Raw genomic sequence first — 17820 nt, 5'->3', positions numbered from 1 at the left:
GGTGGGTGAGGACACACACTACCTTCACAGAAACTTCTATAAATGTCTTGATTAATTCCGGATATCTGGGCACCAATGACAGTGCAACTAAAGACCCTCATGAAAGAGGACTTCTACAACTGCTTCAGGAAATGGTTAGAATCATAGATAAGTATATAAAGGGGAGTATTTTGAGAAGGGTTAATGGCAATGTGTCTTTGACTGTAATAATTTTTAATTTAGAAATTCACTGTTTGTTTTTTTTAATCACACTGTATCAGTTCATCTGTGTATACATTTGCCTGATGCTTCTCTTGCCCATGGAATTTACTGTCAGTCAGTGAGGATGTGATTTGTATCTGACTTGTTCACTACTGTATCCTCCAGGCGTGAGTCTGGACAGGCTGGAGTAGGTTTTGAAGGGCCCGTATTTCTTCAATTTAAGCAATCTCTAAGAAAAGAGCATAAAATTACAGGTACTAAGATTGCAAGGATTCCTTCCAAGGCCTTTCTTGGGTCCTTTCCAAGTGAGGGTCCCTGGAATTTAAGCTTTCTCAGCTTCTGGGTAAATTCATTCCAGTGCTCAGAATATAAAAACTTGATAAACAAATGAATAAGACACTAAACCCCTTGAGACAAGCTCTTCCTATTAGTCTCCCCTGTGATGAGATCCACAAAGGATGTCATTAAAGTAATTGGCATCCATATGTACACATGGCTCAAACTCTGAATTCTAAGCGCTCCTTGTAGATACACCCATTAAGTATCCACTCAATATTTCTCAATAGTCCCCACATTATAGTTCTTATTCCAGTAAAATACGTTATGTAAAATTTACCAATTTAACCATTTAAAAATGTACACTACAGTGTTATTTAGAACATTCATAATGCTGTACAACCATCACCATTATCTAGTTTCAGAACATTTTTATCAGTTTAGAAGGAAACCCTGTACCCATTAGATAGTCTTCCTCCATTCCAGTCCTTGACAACAATGAATCTGCTTTCTATCTCTACAGATTTGTCTGTTCTGGAGGTTTCATATAAATGGAAAGTAATGGTTTTTCAAAAGTATTTCATCTAAAATGAAGAGTAAAATCATTTCCAAAGGTTTGTCTATTTAATTAACTGGCAAACACTTTTCTTAGCACACCACTTTGAACTAGAGTTTTTAAACAAGGTCAGACATAAGATTACTGATTATCTTTGTTTCTCTGCAGCTGCCTTTTTTTTTTTTTTGAAGTCAGTGTCTGTAAGAATAGCCAATGATCCACTGATGCATGAATACCACCCCAAAATGTCTCACATGGACAGACTTTTGACTTACCTAAGCCTGTAGTGTGGTCTCCAGTCCGATACATGTTTGGTTTTACTTTCACTCGGGTCCAGCCAGGACCATCTTTATCTTGGTAAAAGTTACAGAAGTCTTCCTCAAAATTGCAGCTTGCTTCCATGGCACTGAAAGGAAGCTCTGAGAAAATGAAGACCAAAGTTATGGTCAAACCTAAAGGTCTCAAAGGGCTAAGAGGGCTACCTGAACTGACTACAGATATTGTTATACTTGTGCCAGGGGGGACGGAGGAAGTGAGTCACTGCAAAATATTTTTCCAAGAATGGCAGGTTGACAGGTTAGCAGCACACCAGTATTTCAACATGACAAGAAAATTGTTCTTTTCCTCTCTATAGGGAGGGGAGAAGGAGCCCTGTTCACATTCTCTATATAAATATGTTAGCACCAGGCACCAAAAGAAATTTCCTTTCAGGATGTAGAGACTACGAGCATTCACTCACATACTTCTTCATGATTCAAAATTCACTCATAGAAAATTTAAATGAAAGTAAGAGAAAAGGAAAGGATTTTAGGGGACTTGGTATCTCTCTAAGACATATATTTTGGAAACATTATTTTCCAGAAATAATTGTCCTTTGTTGATCAATCTCTGGGTCAGAAGCATAGTTTAGGAGCTGATCTGCTTAAAGAAAATCAGCACTCAGCATAAACCATGCAGTTCAGAAGCCACACCTGATCTATTCTGGAGGTTGCTTGGTTTTTGGCTTTGCTGAGTGCTGGTATGGTTTACCCCAGCCTATGAACGTCGCCTCCTCTGAGATTATCAGGATGCAATGGAACATAAGAGTTTTCTGCAGTATTGACAAATGACTGGTAAGCCTCAGTGTTTCGACTGCCCTCAGGGTTCAGAGTGGATGTGATGGTGACAGTTTGGGACATAGTCAATGCAGTGGCGTGTGCTTCTGGTCTGTAGGCCAACAGATATGTTAGCCTGTTCTAGGGTCAGGAAGAAAGGATACTGTTTTATACAAATGGAAAATCACCTCTAGAGAAAGTTTTGGGTTCTGAGAGCCCAAGTGAGCTGGTGACACAGAGAGCTGTTTAGGACAAAGACTCACTATGTTCTCAATTTGTCAATTTTCAAAGAAAGAAAACATTTAAGTGGATGGAAGAATTGACCCAGATTCAAGGGTTGGAAAGAAGCATGGCAACCAAATCCCACAAAGGATCCAAGAGCCCAGCTTGTCCAGAGGAGCGCAGAGTTGTAAAGGGCATCGTCCGTGCAGCTGGAAAAACTGGTTCATGGACTTTAAGTTAGTTGATGATTAGTATAACATTTCCTGAACTTTATAGTTGTCTTATAGTTACACTGGAGAGTGTTTGGCTTTAGAAAATACACAATGAAATATTAAGGGGTAAAAAGGTAAAATGTTTGCAACCTACTCTTTTTTTTGTATTAAATTCTTTTATTGGTACATTGTAGGTATACAACACAATTACATTTCTCATTGGGAATTGTACCTTTATATAATGCATCTTGGTTCTTATTTTTTCCCCATTCCTAGCCCTCCCTTCACACTCTCCACCCTTCCCTATTTACAAAGACTTTATTTCCATTTTTTCCATTTCTCATCATTTCTCCTTTCCCTTCTTTCCTTTCCCCTGCCCCTCCCACTGCCCCTACCCCTTTGGACCTTTTCTTCCTATTTTACATTATCGATTATTCATTCTAATCATTGGTACATTTTAGGTATACAATATAATGACATTCATCGTTGGAAATTATTGTAACCTACTCTTAAATGACTGATAAAACAAACATGGCAAAATGTTAATAATTTGTATTTCTGGCTGAAACATACATGGGAGTTCTCTACAGTATTCCCACAAATTTTGTCTGAGTTTGAAATGAAACAAAAATAGTTTCTGAAAAACAAAATAACTCAAAAGAGTAACTAATAACACCTCACAGAAAAAGAATAAAAAGAAAAATTCCCTGTATAACCCAAATCTGATAGTATCTCAGGTCTTATGCCCTAGGAACAAACTCTGAGAGCCAGATAGGAGAAAAAGAAATTAATATAACTCTCAGTGCTCTGCCATCGTGGACTAACTCATACTCTCCTCTGCTTGATTCTGTCAGCACCAGGGTGTGTTGTATACCCCGAAGACAAAGTCTGTGAAAAATGAGCATGATGTCTACCAACAGGGATCCTTCAAATTTCTCCAGTGGAGATTTGAAACTATCCTATGATGGTCTTCAATATTAGTCAACCCTCTGCTACCTGGTAGAGAAAAAACAGACGGAAATCCAATGGAAATCAACAGATGACTATCTAGTTCTGGAAATGGTGTGGTAATTGCAAACACCACGTCCAAAGAGAATGGCAAGCCAGCAAAATTACTCATCAGAAAGGAATCTCAAAGCAGCAGCCTTGGGTGCCTGCAAGAGAATCTTATTTATTACGTGGGAAAGGGAAGGAGGTAGTGCTAAAACTTGGAAGTTAATAGTAGTTTTACTTATTGATTATTACTATTCTTTTGAGCACTGGAGATTGAACCCAGGGCCTTATACTTGCTAGACAATCTGGTACCACTGACTTATACCCTCAGCCACTCTTATTTTTTATTTTGAGACAGGGTCTTGCCAAGTTGCCAGGCTGGCCTTGAACTTGCAATTCTCCTGCCTTAGCCTCCCTACTTCACCACCATGCCTGGCTCAGCAGTTTTATATAGAGCCACCATAATGTGGGAGAAGCCAGTAGGTGAATGGACACATGAATTTCTACATCAAGAAAATGGAATATCATTCAGTGCTAAAAAGAAGTTAGCTTTTGAGTCAAGAAAATACACGGAGAAAACTTAAATGGATATTACTAATTGAAGAAAGCCAATACAAAAAGGCTAAATACTATATGAATCCATTACATGGCATTCTGAGAAAGGCAAAATTATAGAAAGAATAAAAAGATCAGTGGTTACCAGGGGCAGCTAGGGATATTCTATATGACACTATAATATGGATACATGTCCTTATACATTTGTTCAAACTAGAATGCACAACACCTAGAGTGGATCTTAACATACACAGCGATGTGTATGCAGGGAAGGACATATGAGAGATCTCTACCTTCTGCTTAATTTTGCTGCAATCCTACGAGTTCACTAAAAAATAAACTCTATTAAAAAACAAAGCAAAACAAAACTTAAAAGTAAGAAAGGATCACTTTTCTCCATGGTGATGCACTGGATCATATAGAAAAAAATTTTCCTGATGATGTGATTATATTCTTTTGCTGAATACATACTCTTAGAGGTGAATTTGTCTGTGGTCTGATAAAAAGGAAATCTCAAAAGTGTGACTCAAAGACTAAATCTGTTCCACCTAGAATACCATTTTTACCCTGGGACAGTATCTGACTGCTGAGGATGGGGCCAGGGGCCCTGGTGGTGACCCCACAGAGGGAGTTGTCCAGGGATCAGCGTGGAGACAAAGCCTTTGGTTCAAGCTTGTTTCAGAAGTGCAGGTCAAGTGGTGATCACAGATGGAGCTGCTAGGGAGTGTTAATAACACATTCAAAGGAATAGGAAGGAATCAGAGGTAGGTGGAAGCCCTTGAGCCTCAGTTGATAATCATGGGAGAAAAAAAGTGAGGGGGAAAAAAAAGAAGAAGAAATAAAGCCACTTAAAGCAAATTACCTAAAAGCATCACCATGTAAGTTTTAGTTAATTACTTACTTTCTGACACTTGGACTTCTTGGAAATGAGAGGCTTTGAAGATAATCTAATTAGCTGGAGTGTGTTGCAGTTTCAGAAGAATAATAAGGAGTGTTTCTCATCATTTCCTCTGCTCCATGGAGTTCATGGAGACAAACTCAGCATCAGCCCTACAGATCTAAAAGGCTCATCAGTCCCTGCAGTGCTAGAAAAGACAGACACTGGGGGCACGGTGCTCTGAAGGCTGCTAAACTTGCTGGGTAGTTTTATGTCAGTGGACACAGTTCAAAGCTAGCTTGGGGAAGGGTTATGACACAAGGGGATCTCTGGGCTACTGTCTGGGCTGTGAAGACCCCTGAGGGCATTTGAGATAAAGAAAACTGGCAACTTCAGGTATAACCCAGGCAGCTGAATTAGAGCAGAGTTTACAACTAACAAGAGGTCTGCCAGCGTGTTGTTGAATGGCCAATGTAGTTGTCCTCTGAGAAGAGTGTCCACGAATGTCAGGATACTCCCAGCCTGGGCGTGGGGTGGGCTCAAGCCCAGAGAGGAGGTTGGGGCTTTCAGTTTGGGGTTGGGCATTATGGCAAGATTCCTAGAAGTAGACAGGAATGCCTATTAGATATGCAAGGATTTACAGACCACAAGGACAGCTTACTCCTGTAGTCTAGACTGCAGGCCAAACACGGCGATGGAGAGGAGTTTGTCGTTGGAAAAGACTTGGGAAAGGAACAGCTATAACTTAAAGTGGGGTTGTTTCACTGTCCTGTGAAAGCATATTAGGGGGTTGCTTGGTAAAAGGTGAAAGATTTATGCGATCTGAAGAGAAACCAGACTATGAGTAACTAGGGGGTTACTTGGATGAAGCCATGGGACACTGGTTTTTAAACCTGTGACTCTAATGGATCTCAGGTGTGGGAAACTGAGATCCATTGGAGTCACAGGATTAACTGTAAGCCTAATGAGATGGTAACAACATATGGTTCATATGTTGAACTAATTCCTATCTCTGCCTAATATGGAGATGGGGAAAAAAAACTTTAGATCTGGCTGGGAAAGCAGATACAACAAGTCAGGAACTAACCAAGATAAAGAAAAATATTGGCACCTATTATGAGACATACAGACATAAACTATTTGTGAAATACAAGATAAAGTATGAAAGTAAAGGACTATGCTTCCAGAGACCCAGCATCTGGCTCACAGAGCTCAGTGTATGTGCCTGGTAACAGAAAAGAAGAGCTTTCTAAAAATAATGGGTAATAGAAAAGAGGAACTTTCTAAAAATAATGATAAAGAGGTTGTGGAATTACTGTTAATATAATTGAAATATTAATTGGTGGAATTAGGGGAAGATCACATTTTAGAGTAGAAGACTTTTGTTTCTGTTATGTCAAATTTAGAGACTCTTAATCTTTGATTGTTCTTTGATTTAAATCACTTAAAATATGTAAATCCAGGGCTTGGTATGTAGTTAAATGGTAGAGAACTTGCCTAGTATGTGTAAGGTTCTAGGTTTGACCTCCAGCACCAGGAAAAAAACCAAAAAGATAAAAATATGTAGGTCTAGTTGATTCTGTTTCACTACTCTTTTTAAAAATACAATTAGTAAAAAATAATATTTAGTTTCAGCAAATTAAGTTTCTTTCCGATTCTGGGGTAATAGTTTAGCTCCAGTACAAATATTATCTTTCTTAGAATCTTCCTAATAGAATACATATATCTGAAACCTTATGAAATTAGAGTTTGACTCTACCATAAGTGAAAGTCAGACCACAAAGGTCAAGTTCAAAAAATGTATTTCCTGTGCTCCAAAGGCCACGATGAGGGCTCACTAATATGTGATGACCACAGTGTCTCCCTGGACCCCTCAAGGAAACAAATTCACTAACTGGTAAGGTCAATTACATTTACATGTAATGTAATGTAATGTAATGTGTTATCATCATTATTATTATTATATTGTCATCCTTCTTACTCTAAACCATTTATTTCCTAATTCACTTAGAGTCAATTTGTTTATCTATTTTCCCAGAAAGTAAAAATGTCAGAATAAAATTATTTGAGGGATCACTTTGGAAAAAAAAAGTAAATAAATTAAGTGTATGTAATACCTAAGCAAAACCATTGTAGAGATGTCTAACAAATACTAATATATTTAAACATAGGGGCATTTATAAATCTTGGATAAAGTTGGAAAGAGTTATTATAATTATCTTCAGTAGATTGTAAGCATTTTTCCCCATCTATCCTGCCACCCATCAAGATACCCTTTAAAAACAAAGATGAGTTACAGTAAGTTAATATTATTTAAATTTCCTTTAGTAGAAGGTAGGGAAAATGTAACCCATGGTTTTAGAACAATTAGACTCACTCTATGGGGGACAAAAGTGGGTAATAGTCCAAGAAAGCGAGAATTCAGGTCATTAATTTTTTAAGGATAAGAGAAAAGCTGAGGAAATCAAAGACAATTTAAAGCAAGTCCTGACACCAGGTATCTATTAAGAAAGAAAAATTCCAAATGGAAAGAAGAAAAAAAGAGAATGCTTACCTGTCTGATTTTGGCAGTGAACAGGAGAGAAAGAAATATCATCCAGGGCAACATATCCTCCTTTGGGACCATTGAAAGCAACTTCAAAAATAACCTAGGAGGAAAGTGACACGTTGCCCCATGTTTACATATTTCTGTTAGGCTTAAGTGTTGTTAACCATATTTTACAGTGACATGCCAATCAAACCAGTTGAGTCCAAGTCACAAGGACATGTAATTATGTTCCCAAATATAAGTGTTTGGGAAGCACTCTACCCAACTCATAACCTTTTGTAGGAGAATGAAACTACTATAATCTGAATGCCTTGTCCCCTGACAAGTTATATGTTGAGGTCTCATTCCCAGTGTAATGGTATTAGGAAGTGGACTTTGGGGAGATGATGAGGTCCTGATGGCAGACCCTTCATACATAGGACTAGTGTCTCTAACAGGGGAGCCTGTTTGCCCTTTTCATCATATAAAGACACAGTGAGAAGGCATCAATCAGACACTACATCTACCAGCACCCTTGTCTTGGACTTCCCATGGTCCAGACCTATAAGAAGTAAATTTCTGCTGTTTATAAGCTATGCAGTCTGTGCCATTTTGTTACCACAGCCCCCATGGACTCAGACTTCCTAAATTTGCATTTACTGGTAGATATTTCCCTCTTCCTTGAGGATCAGCTGCAGTGCCCATATTGTTTTGATACAACTCTAGAATTCATTAGCATTATGAAGTTAGATTCAAGGAAAACCAGGCTGAGTGGAGAAAACAGGCCATTTTCTCCCCCTGCCGTCCACGTCCACAGGGAGCTAAGCCATCTGAGTCTCTATCCTTTCTTCCCATGTGGAGCTCTACTGGAGGCACAGATGCAGTGGTTAGAGATGAGTGCCTTGATCTTGGCATGTCCAGGCACGTTCCAACAGATAGAGAGAACATGGGTTAATGAGTTCAACCCCTTTCGTTTTGCTGTCTCACTTGCCACTGACTAAGTCTAAATTCAGTTGTCTTTCTGCCTGTGACCACGGGGGATCAGGTGTGGTGAGCATAGCCTTCACCCATGTAGAGAAAACCACCCAGGTGTGGAGTCCACGTTGTGTGGGATGAGAGCATGAGAACACAGCGTGGAGCAGGGTATGAAACTTAAGCGCTTGTAAGGGCCAGGCAGGTAGTATAAATGCATGAAGAAGGGCTGCTATATGCACTTTTGAGAAATGGAGAAGGCAAGTCTATCCAAAGAGGGCAGCAACTACTCAGCTCCATCAGTTGCTGATGTTGGGAAGTCAGGCGGGCTATGGGCTGAATTGTGTCCCCTCAAATTCATATTGAAATCCCAACCCTCAGTACCTTGGTACGTTACTTTATTTGGGAATAAAGTGACTGCTAATGTAATTGGTTAAGGTGAGGTTATAGGCAAAAGGGTGGGTTTCTAATCCAAATGATTGGCACTCTTATAAAAAAGGGAAAACTTTAGGTGGAGAGATAGATACACAAAGAGGCACACATGAAGACAAAGGTAGAAATCTCTAATCCTATCAGGACCAGATACTGTCAGCAAACTGCTAGAAGTGACAGACTGTCCTGGAACAAATTCTCCCTCACAGCTGTTGAAGGAACAAATCCTTCACTTGATCATGGACTTTGGGCCTCCCAAAATGTGAGACAGTAAATTTCTATTTTTTAAAGTCACCCACTCTGTGCTACTTTGTTATGATAGCTCCAGCAAACAAACAGAAGGCCTAACATGTTTGCATCTAGCAAGTTATCCAGAGGATCCAAATCTCTTGATTTTACTTGATATATTTGGATTTTTCAATCCTGGCAGGTAGTTCAAAAATTAAAACAAGCAAAACACAAACAAAAAACAAACCATTACAGGAACCAGACAAATAACCATCCACTAGATTTGACCCATAGGCTTAGTTTGCAACCTCTTCTGAAGACAACAGTGTCTCAGAGACAGAGCGACCAGAGCCCAAATTCCATTTTCATCACCTCCTAGCTAGGCAACCTCTGATCCACTGCTAAATCTCTTGAAGTCTTGCTGTTTTTATTTATTATAATAGCACCTACTTTGCGGGGTTGTTGGGGAAATAAAATGAGATAATGTATATAAAGACTCCAGCACAGAGTCAGGTACAGAATAAGCTCTGAACTAATTTTACATCTTTTCCTTCAGGCTCTCTCTTGAACTCTTGTTCAAGTTTGTGCCAATTGCACCACTAATTAGCTTGAGTAGGCCTTGTCTCTTTTCCAAGCCTCAGCTTCATTTTTGAAAAAAAGATGGGATTAGATGGTTCTTAGGGTCCCTTTCAGCTTAATCACAATGTTTCTCCTGGACCCAGGCTCTCCAAAATGCAAGGGGAGCCCAGAGGTTTGTCTCTCACAAACAGCAAGGGTTACAAATGAAGGAACAGACACGGACATATGAGAAGCAGCCAATTACATTCACAAACTTGACATAAATCCATGACACTGAGCTCTCAAGACTCTGGCTGGTAAAGGAAGTGAATGACAGAACCTAGTTCCTACTGAGCAGGTAGATTAAGAATGACAGTTCTGATGAGAACATGCTATACACAGCCCACACGCCATTCTCTCTCGTTCAGAAAGATAGTCTCCAGCATTTGTTTTCCTTTTTAAAATTCCTTTGAGAACATGGTGAAAATAAGTTTACTGATTTTCACAGGACAAGTTCCCATTTTTGGCAATTACAAGAGCAAATAATACCAGCAAATAGGTTCAGACCACTGGAGTAAAATCACATACATATGGACCCAGAGATGCCTGTTGGGGTTTAATAGTGTCTAGCATTGTAACTTTTCAAATGCAATGGATTGATTTATTACTATTGTGGTGTTTGTCATACTGGGGTTTAAACCAAAGACCTTTGCACTGAGCTACAACCTTTCAGAACTTTAAAAAAAAATCCAGACAGTGTCACTAAGTTCCTAAATTGCCCAGTCTGGGTTTAAAACTGTGATCATCCAGCCTTACCCTCAGCGACATTTCACTCATACAAAGTGTAAGTATTTTATATGGTTGCATGAGAGGAGTTGGTAAAGACAATTTATTTGTATGTGTGTGTGGGTGTGTCGGGGACTTGTTTCATTATTAATAGAAGGAACATATTCTGAAGCAGTACATGCATTTCTTTTTTTTCCTTGTAACCCAAACTCACAGAAAAATTTCCATTGGAATGCAAGAGCAAATTGAGGCTTGGTCAGACTTGGGGATAGGAAATAGCACACATTCTGCAAATGGCACTGTGCTCTCTCTGGGACCTTTCGAGGGTGGGGTGTAAGAGGGAGGAAGGAGGTGGGGAAGAGGCAGGCACGCCATCAATGGATGGGACACGTCAGAAACCAGGACCCGCCCCAGCATCCTCTGCAGCTCTACAGCAGGCTAGCAGATGGCACCACTGAAAAGCAGCCAGAGGAATAAGCACTTCTACACTTTAAAGGGAACTGGGGGAGATATTGCGAAAAGCACAAATTAAAGAGTGAGGGGTATCAGTAACTTGTAACTAAGACCCTATTTATAGCTCCAAGCCCTTTCAGCAATCGCACATATATAGCAACCACAAGGCTACACCCAGGTCCTCGAGGTCCTCGGGCTCCTTGGACAGGGCCCCCTCTTTGAGCTGTAGGTCAGATCTCAGTCTCAAGTTTCCTAGCTGTGTGACCTAGAAAAAAGATGTTAAATTTCTTGGACACTGTTTTCTCCTTTTTCATCTGCAAATATGGGAATAATTTTATCTACTTTGTTAGATAGTAATAAAAGTGATCTGAAGTTCTCAAATACACACATAGATGTAGATATGTGTTAATATGCATGCTTGGAAAAAGGTCTGTCAGGATAAATACCAAGATGCTTGTAGTTTTCATCTTTGTAGATGGGCTTAGGGTGTTTCAACTTACTTTGCTTCTCCAAATTTTCTAATTCCCTGCACTGGACATTTACCACTTATATAACTGTAAAAATACCTTTAAAATAAAAGCACCAAAGCTGGTTTCAAATTAGGGCTTTAATAATAAGTTCATTTCTGATTTTTGAGACATTATGCTGCAAAGAAAGAAATCACTTTTTTTCTGGCAAGACAAATCCCTCAATTAAAAAAAGACCTCAAAGCTGTTGTCAAGAATGGAAGTCCAGGAATGAGTTGCACCGGGGAGCCTGGCCTCATCTTTTGAACTCTCGATGGGCACAGTACAAGGACCAGAGAGAGCATTTTCCAGGAGATCTAGTTAGTTGACTGACTTTTCCCATATTTATCCTTATAAAAATGTGCTCACTAGACCATGAAAGTAATAAAAAAAGAAGATAGAAGGGCACATACAAGAGAGGAGAAAGGTGGAGAAAGGAAAAGAAAGATTAAAATAGAGTTACAAACAGGAACTCAAGGGGAAAAAGGAGATAATGGTCATTGGGTACAAAGTTATGGTTAGATGGGAGGGATAAATTTTGATGTCTAATGCACAATAGGCTGAGTATAGCTAGTAATAATATATTGCATATTACAAATTATTAGAAGAGAGGATTTTGAGTGTTCTTACTACAAGGATATGATAAATGAGTTGATGGATGTGCTAATTACTCAGATTTGATTGTTTCCCATTGTATACATGTGTCAAAACATCACACTATGCAAAAAATGTGTACAATTAATTTTGTCAATTAAAAATTAAATGAAACTTTAAAAATAAATTCAATGTGTGCCCACTTAACAAAAAAACAACCATCAAGGTGCATTAGGAATGAAAGGCTGGAGAGTGTGTGACCTCCATGCCTATATGAGGTGGCACTGCTGCCACGTGTCCACGCCAGGGCACACCTGGCTCCCTGGCACACCTACCTCCATGGGGTAAGGAGCACTGAACTCCACCTCCACAAGGTTCCAGGCTGCGTTTCCCGGATTGTCCACTTTCCATATCTCCTCATACAGGCCCGTCCCATCCCGAGTGTAGAGGGAGAAGACGTTGTCATTGCCCTGCTGGAGCTGGTAATAGAAGAACAGGCAGCCAGACATGGGGACCGTGGTCATCGGGGAGATGAGCTGCGCCACCTCCTGGAAGTGCTTGACATAAACCGAGTCCACATACATGTAGTGCCCTGGAAATCAGAGGGAGAACACAGGCTAAGTCAGGCTGGGTGGCTGCAGATGAAAGAGCACAGTTCTGGGACTCATTTCAACATAATTCAGTAGGAGTGGTGGAGGCGAAGTGGGTGGGTTACAGAGGAAAGCAGTCCGGCATGTGTGGATAAATGCTGCTGCTGGGAGACAGCACACAGGCTTCACAGTCCATTGTTAAAGCTAGATGAGGTAGTGAGGACCATTGTTTTTATTTCTCTTATTTCTGATGGTAGTAAAGTTTACATATAGAAATGGAGATGTGTCATCTGCAAAGTGCTTGTATTTTCACAGGATGAACGCACGGCTGCAAAGAAACAGAACAGTGCCCCAGAAGCCACCCTTTCCCAAGACTTCTTTGAATTGGAAGACTTTAAGAGCACAGTGAACATGCCATCTATTATGAAAAGGGCATGCATGGACCCTCTGGACACTCTGACAATTTATACAAAATGTCACTGTGTGTTTTTTGAGTGGAACTAAGACTGTGAATTCAAACTAGATGGCAATTTGCGCATCACTAGTGGGCTGGGTTGGCTGATCAACACTGCAGATAAGACTGGGATTTGGAAGTCTGAACTTATGACACTACTGCTGGTGGACGCAGAGGCTATAGAGGACAGGAGCAGAGAAGCCGTGTGGCCAAATGGAGGCTGCTTTGATAGGAAAGGTCATCGAGCTGACCTTGGGTCCTGCTCCCTTCCCACTAATGTTGTGACCTTGAGCCAGTTTCTGAATTTGTCTGGCCATCAATTTCCTGATCTGGTGTCCATACAGGACTGGTTCCAGGACTCTCTGAGGAGACTGTACTCTGTGGATGCTCAAATTCTTTATATAAAATGGAGGTAGTATTTGCAGATAGCTTACACAATCCTTCCATGTATCTTAAATCATTTTTAGATATTTTATAACACCTAATGTGATGTAAATTCCATGTAAACAGTTATTCTCCATTTATTAGGGAAAGTTATCAAGAAAAAGTCTGTATATATTCTGTACTGATGCAATTTTTTTCTGAATGTTTTTTATCTGTTGGTTGAACTGACAGATGTGGAGCCCCGGATACAGAGGGCTGACCATGTCCCTAATAGGGTTGACATAACTGTTAAATGAGACTGTCTGTAAAGAGTGTCTGGCTTCTTTTAATTGCCTAACATAATTACAATGAAATAAAGTAATGCCACTTATGAATCTAGAACCATACTCGCCATATAGTCTGTTTTATATATAGGGTAGCTATTACTATGAGCAATTCTGTATGAATTTATTTCAACAATCACAGAGGGGTGTTCTGCAGTGTATCTTGGATGGAATTTTATTTCTATTTACAAGGTCAGAAAAATTACTACTTAATATCTTCAATTTTATTATATAATGCCTGGTTAATAAGAATTTCTTTTCCCCCACCAAATGAGTAGTAAGAATACTAGGAGCAATACAGCATATGCAATTCTTATTTTAGTACATTGTTGGTTTGTGTAAGGCCCTCAACATATGGTTTTTCAAAGCACAGAGTCTCACAAAGGTTATCACCCTAAAATGGCAAAGGAAAGATGGACAGATCAAAGCTCACTTTTTCTTGGTGGCAAATTATTCAAACCCCTGAATAATCTCCCTTGTTTAAATGTAATTTTTCCTATCTGCTTGTAAGCCATGCAACTGTGAATAAACACAGATCACAAACTCAGACGCTCAGGGGAGCCAGCCAGATGAAATGTGTGTATGAAGTAGACTGGGTCAGGGAGAAAAGAAAGGCTGGTAAATTAGCTGCCAGCATTTGAAATCATATTTCTCCAGCAACAAGAAACAAAAATCAAGCTTCCCAGGAAAAGCTGGGAAATCTAGTAATGCTGGGCCCCTGTCCTCCCACAGCCTTAGTTAGCTGTGGAGGGAGCCCCTGTTCTGCAGCCTCCCTGGGCACACAGCTTGCACTCCAGCTGATGTCCCTCCATCCAGCCCAAGCTGCAGGCTTTTCCCACCAAAGCCCAAAATACGGGTTTATGTGGCAAACCTATCCATTTTGCATTGATGCTCCTTATATTAGTTTCTGGGGCCAACATAACAAAATAGCACATACTGGGCAGCTTAAACAACAAAAGGTTATTTTCTCACAGTTCTGGAGGCTACAAGTCTGAGAGTCTGAGATCAGGATGTCAACAGGAGGCTGTGAGGGGAAGATCTGCCCCAGGCCTCTCTCCTGGCTTCCAGAGGGTTGCTGGCTGTCTTTGACATTCCTTGGCTTGCAGCTCTTAGTCTTTATCTTTATATAGCATTCTCCCTGTGCATGTGTCTTCCTCTGTGTCCCAAGCTCCCCTTTCCTTAAGAACACTGGTTATATTGGATTGGGGGCCCCTCTACTCCAACATGACCTCATTTTCATTATGTACGAAATTTCCAAATAAGGTCACATCCCGATGTACTGGGGCTTAGGACTTCAATATATAAATGTTGAGCAGCACAAGTCATCCTAAAAGGAACACCCCCTACCAGAATTTTTTAAACTTGGTGTGTATTAAAAAACATATATGCAGAATGGACATGGCTAATAGAGTCCAGTTGGGTCTCTTCTGTGAAGGACTTTCAAAGGGAGAATCAGGACGGCAGACTCGACCAAACCAGAGAATCTCTGATATGGAAGGAAGGCTACTACTCTTCCTTATCCTAAGCTCAAATGGCCTCTAAATCAGTCCTGGGGCCAGTCAGCCTTCACAGAGCCTTCTAGAAATAGAGAATGCATGTGACAAGTTCAGCTCTGTAACAGAACTCTATTCACTAAGAACTCATTTTGGCCATTCTTTTAAGATTGTGCCGCACAGTGTGTGCACACTATTGTTATTTTATAATTATTTCGTTATGGAACTCTTATTTTTTTCATAGAAGTAAGAAGAGTGCTTTTTAATATTTTCTTATTAATATCTACATGTATTAAAATTTTAAAAATCTCTCTCTATTATAAATAAAAGAACTCATGGTAGTATCAAAGGCAGAGATAAAAGTTGGGTGTGGCAGCACACACCTGTAATCCCAGCATTCTGGGATACTGAGGCAGGAGAATCCCAAATTTGAACCTATCCTGGGCAATTTAGCAAGAACTTGTCCCTAAATAAAATCGGTATTTTTATTTTTATGTTTTGGTACCGGAGATCAAACTCAGGACCTTGCGCTTTCGAGGCAGGCAGCAGAACCACTGAGCTAAATCCCCCACCCTAAAATATGTATTTTTAAAAAATGGGCTGGGATGTGTGGGGATAGCTCAGTGCAGTACCACACCAAAAAAAAAAAAAAAAAAAAGCAGAGAGGAATTATTTATTGCCTTGTACAATACGTCTTACCAATGAAACAGAATCCCTGTGCAGATATGCATCTGGGGAACTGAGAGGAGGAGAGTGAGTGAGGATACTTTGATACTTTGCTTACTCAGTATGTCAGCACGCAGCTGTGGAGGTGCGCCACTGAGGTCTCTGTCAGGAGAACTTGCTGCAGGGACCATAACTGCCTGTCAGTCTCCAGCTCTGGAACCTTTGTGTCAACAACAGTGTTTTTACCAAGGCTACACCACTGAGGGCTGCTCAACAATTCCCCTCAGCCCGGCCTCTCCTCTTCCTTAGGATGTGTATCCTGTACTGAGGCTCTTCCTGCCCAGGGCCACACTGTGACTTGTGGGCCCAAGGGATGTTTTATGCTATGGGCCCCTTCTCCCTTAGCAATACTAAAAATGTAGTCTATGACTGCATTGGCAGAAAGATGAATGTAATTTTAGGCCTGGTATGTTACTGTACTGGTTATTTCTGTACTCATATTTTCCTTCTGATTTTAAAATACTAAGATGCAGACATTTTTATGGACCCCTAAAATGTCATGGCTATTAAGCACTGTGCCCTCTGTCCCTAATGAGTATGCTGGCCTTGGCCCTACTCTGACTTCTTTTCCCATAGTCCTTCACCATCATCTCCTCTAACGTTTCTTCCCCATCTAACCCCAGCTTAGTGTCTGCTTCATGGGGGCCCAAAGTGACTCAGTCCTGAAGAGAGAAACCATTTTGCCCAGGGTGAGGAGTATCTACCTCCAAAGATTCTAGAAGACTCTCAATGCATCCGAAAAATTTAACAAATCCACTTGAATCTATTCACTCCACTTCAGGAGTTTGCTACAACTGAGCCAAGCTAGAGAAATTTCTCACCCCTAGCCTCATTATAAATTCATCCAGCCTGCAGAGGACAGACATCTGATTGTCTTTTTTAAGGGATAATTACTCACCTGCTGTGTGGACAATATTTTAATCCCTGCATTTGCTGCATTAACAACCCGTGCTCGTGACATTAGGCCAAGTGAACCACAAGCACATGTCTGATCCAAAAAGCATCAGGCAAACACAATGTGACCTCCCCAAAGTGAGTCAGAAAGGCCACAGGGAATTGGACCAAGACTGCAGACACCAAGTCTCATGGAACCACTAGACTAGACCACACTGTGCTGCCTTTCTTTTCTTCTTTATCCTTCATTTATTGCCACAGTTGGGTTCTAATTACTGGTGATCTGAATAACAACAATTATCTCACTGGGAAACCAAACACAGCTCTTACAAGTTTTTCATCTCAGCTGAAGGAGTGGAAATGGCTCAGAAACCACCTCTCAGGTATTGCTCCCGGGAGGCAAGGCTGGAGGCAGGACAACAGCTCTGGGAGAGTGTCACCAGTACAGTCTGCTCTGAGGAGGAGCCACCAGGGGTTGGGTGGGTGCAGGTATCATTCATGTTCCCTTCCAATGACAATAAAAAAGGTAGCCTGGAGTCCTTGAGAAATTAAGTTCAGTGCTGGTTATTATGGGAATTTTCCTGTGCAGTTCAGTGAGGCCAACCCTTCTATCTGGCCCAGGGTCCTTGAGCTCCTGAACTTCTGGAAGAGGTGGGGTTTTTTGTTTTGTTTTGTTTTTGTCAGATCAAGATTGGAGTAGGATTGGTTTCGATATGATATGAATACAGATGGACCTTGGGTAGGTAGAATCCTAATAATCAACAAATTATTGGGAACCCCCAGGCTCCAGAGATTTGAATGTATTAAAACTTTAATTAAAAACTAAGGACTTTATATAGAGGAGCAATGTGTTCCCCATATAAGAACTGAGATATTCACTGTCATTCTTCTGAAGTCTGTGCTGCTTTGCCATA

General features: G+C 40.4%; 1 protein-coding gene across 3 annotated transcripts in view; it reads right to left on the bottom strand.

Annotated features, from left to right (window-relative positions):
- Mamdc2 (MAM domain containing 2) overlaps positions 1-17820 on the bottom strand; it is a 177342-nt gene that overhangs the window by 66275 nt on the left and 93247 nt on the right. For all 3 annotated transcript variants that reach the window (XR_002392433.2, XM_021252726.2, XM_004838163.4), the window contains exons 6-8: positions 12378-12634; positions 7541-7634; positions 1309-1452 (exon numbers count right to left, since the gene is read on the bottom strand). Coding sequence is in view for 2 of the 3 variants with exons in the window: in XM_021252726.2 (XP_021108385.1) it covers positions 1309-1452; positions 7541-7634; positions 12378-12634 (495 nt within the window). In the remaining variant the exon portion in view is untranslated. The remainder of the gene's footprint in view (positions 1-1308; positions 1453-7540; positions 7635-12377; positions 12635-17820) is intronic.

Source organism: Heterocephalus glaber, unplaced genomic scaffold (genome assembly GCF_053883595.1).
Source record: "Heterocephalus glaber isolate CG9 unplaced genomic scaffold, H.glaber_assembly_v1.0 deba00001481, whole genome shotgun sequence".
Lineage (NCBI taxonomy): Eukaryota > Metazoa > Chordata > Mammalia > Rodentia > Bathyergidae > Heterocephalus > Heterocephalus glaber.
The sequence above is the reverse complement of the archived record's forward strand: the minus strand, read 5'-3'. Positions and strand labels throughout refer to the sequence as shown.